Source organism: Helianthus annuus, unplaced genomic scaffold (assembly GCF_002127325.2).
Source record: "Helianthus annuus cultivar XRQ/B unplaced genomic scaffold, HanXRQr2.0-SUNRISE HanXRQChr00c248, whole genome shotgun sequence".
In the NCBI taxonomy this organism is placed as follows: Eukaryota; Viridiplantae; Streptophyta; class Magnoliopsida; order Asterales; family Asteraceae; genus Helianthus; species Helianthus annuus.
In genome coordinates, this window is record NW_023395764.1 from 1 (window position 1) to 2,132 (window position 2,132).

At 41.5% G+C, this 2,132-nt stretch overlaps 1 protein-coding gene across 1 annotated transcript; it reads right to left on the reverse strand.

The window, feature by feature from the left end:
• Nucleotides 1-114: 114 nt before the first annotated feature.
• On the reverse strand, nucleotides 115-1,895 carry LOC110878618 (probable arabinosyltransferase ARAD1). Its single transcript, XM_035987279.1, has 2 exons — nucleotides 1,734-1,895; nucleotides 115-913 (listed from the first exon to the last, which is right to left on the reverse strand). The coding sequence occupies exon 2, from the start codon at nucleotides 817-819 to the stop codon at nucleotides 130-132; it is 690 nt and encodes a 229-aa protein (XP_035843172.1). The 5' UTR covers nucleotides 820-913; nucleotides 1,734-1,895; the 3' UTR covers nucleotides 115-129.
• Nucleotides 1,896-2,132: the final 237 nt, after the last annotated feature.

The following is a 2,132-nucleotide window of genomic DNA, read 5'->3' on the forward strand; positions in this document are numbered from 1 at the left end:
AGCCATATAATATGCACAGATGGATTCCACATTTCCACATTCTAAACAATAACATATGAAACTCCACGTTTCCACTTATAATGTGATGCATTATACATCGAGATACACCCTACTAAACAACTCATAATATTAAGACTTAAAGAAAACAAGAAGCAAGATACCTGTAAGAACAAAAACGTGATCTCTGCCACCAGAACGTTTCCAAGCCTCGCTCCCTTTCACAAAGTCCAAAACCTCCCTTTGTCTAGCATAATCCTCATTTCCCACTTTCTTCCTAAAAACCCCTTTGGCAGTACCAAGCTGCAATTCAGCACTCAAGGTCGCAAAAAAAGGCACAAAGACAACATCAGCCTCTTCAGGAGAAAAAACCCGCTTCGCAAAAGACCCACTTCTTAACTCTGGCGGGGTTACCAGATCACCCAAAATCCAGTACTCAGCACTGTATTGTTTAATCAATGGACTCTCAGGATAAATGGGAACTTTTTTATTATTCCACGAACTGGTCGATCTGATTTCGTTGTCTATATCGCTGCCCAGTCTTGAATCATGAGATAGAGACCAGTATTTGTCTAGAAGTCCGTAGTTGAGTGATCTGGGTAGATTTGAAACGTATACGTTGATTGAATCACGGTTGGTGTTTTTGTTGGGTAAGTCGGTGGGAGGGTTAGACATGAGACATGATAACGGTGAAATGGATTTGGAAGTGTGATTAGATGATAGCAAAAATATGGAGAGTAAAAGGGCAAAGAGAATAGAGAACGATAGAAACAAAGTAGAAATTGAGCATGTGGAAGCTTTGCTACTGTATTTAAGGGCCATGCTGTTCACTTGTTCTTAGCTCCAACACTATGGGCATACGAGACATACTTCACTCATATTTGGCCAAGCATAACTCCTATAAGAGTACTCAATCCTGCAACATAAAAAACAACAAAAAGATAAAAGTACGAATTTTAATTTCAATAGTGATGAACATTAGAAGTAATCATGAAGGTCACTATCTTTCTTTGTTTTCCCTTATTTGAATCTACTCAAAACCAAAATATTAGCTGCATAAATATCTATGTTGTCAACCTAGGCCCTCAAATGAGGCGAGGTGCAGAGAAAACGCCTTGCTGCCATCCAGGCGCTCCAGCGACCTCAGACGGGATTCCCCCAAGATTCCGGTGAAATTCCGTCCTATTTCTATTCCTGTAATCTCCGGCAAACTGGTCTAAACATCCAAAAATGGCCCGGAAGGCCTGAACCAGCCTAAACTAGCCCTAAATAAAGCTTAGAACATGTCTAAAACCCCAAAAAATGGTATGCTTATGCTAAGCGCCTTGTTTATCTCAGGCCCTTGCTTGCCCAAGGCTCACCGTTTGCGCCTTGAGTGCGCCTACGACACATACGTGAACAAAGAGCTAAACAAAAGTGAATATAGTAAGTTTTGGCAAAAACCTCCAAAGTGCACAAAGAAGATCTCTCCATTAACAAGGATGCATTTCATAATCAATATCCACAATTAACAAACAGAATGATGGAGTTCATCTTCAACCAACAATCACAAAACAGAAAAACAAGATCTAACTGTAACAATTTAAACCATAAATATACCAGATTCAAACACAAACGCACTCGGTAACAGAATTCGTGACTTTTGGTGCATCACTATGAATCAACAAAGTTCGGGAGATTAAATATTGATGAATTGAACAACAAGATGACATGGAAAAGTGAAAAAGAAAGCTAACCAGAAGCATGGAGGTCACGTGAGATGAGATCGGAAGAGAAGGTGGTTCGTTTTGAGGTGAGATCCAGAGTTAGGGTTTTAGGGGGTCGCCGGACGGATCTACGGCGTAATTGAGGAGGCAAGATCGAGAAAGAAGAGAGTGGGGAGCCGGGAAGGGGGATTGGTTTTGTTTTTTTCTTATTTTTTTATTCAAATTTTGAGTAAATTACGTTTTTGTCCCTTGTTTTGTCAAAACAAGCCGGGTTGAGCAAAGTTCGGTTTGGTTTAGGGTAAGCCGGGGTTGGGGGGGACCCTTACCCGCTCGGTTACATGGTCGCCGGTCCAGCGGGTGGTGCACGGGTAGGCGGTGGTTGTCGCATGGAGAAGTGAATGGACGATCTTTTCAACAGTCAAAATACCA

Excerpts from the sequence above, each read along its gene's own strand:
- LOC110878618 (XM_035987279.1), bottom strand. The coding sequence starts at position 819 with ATGGCCCTTAAATACAGTAGCAAAGCTTCCACATGCTCAATTTCTACT.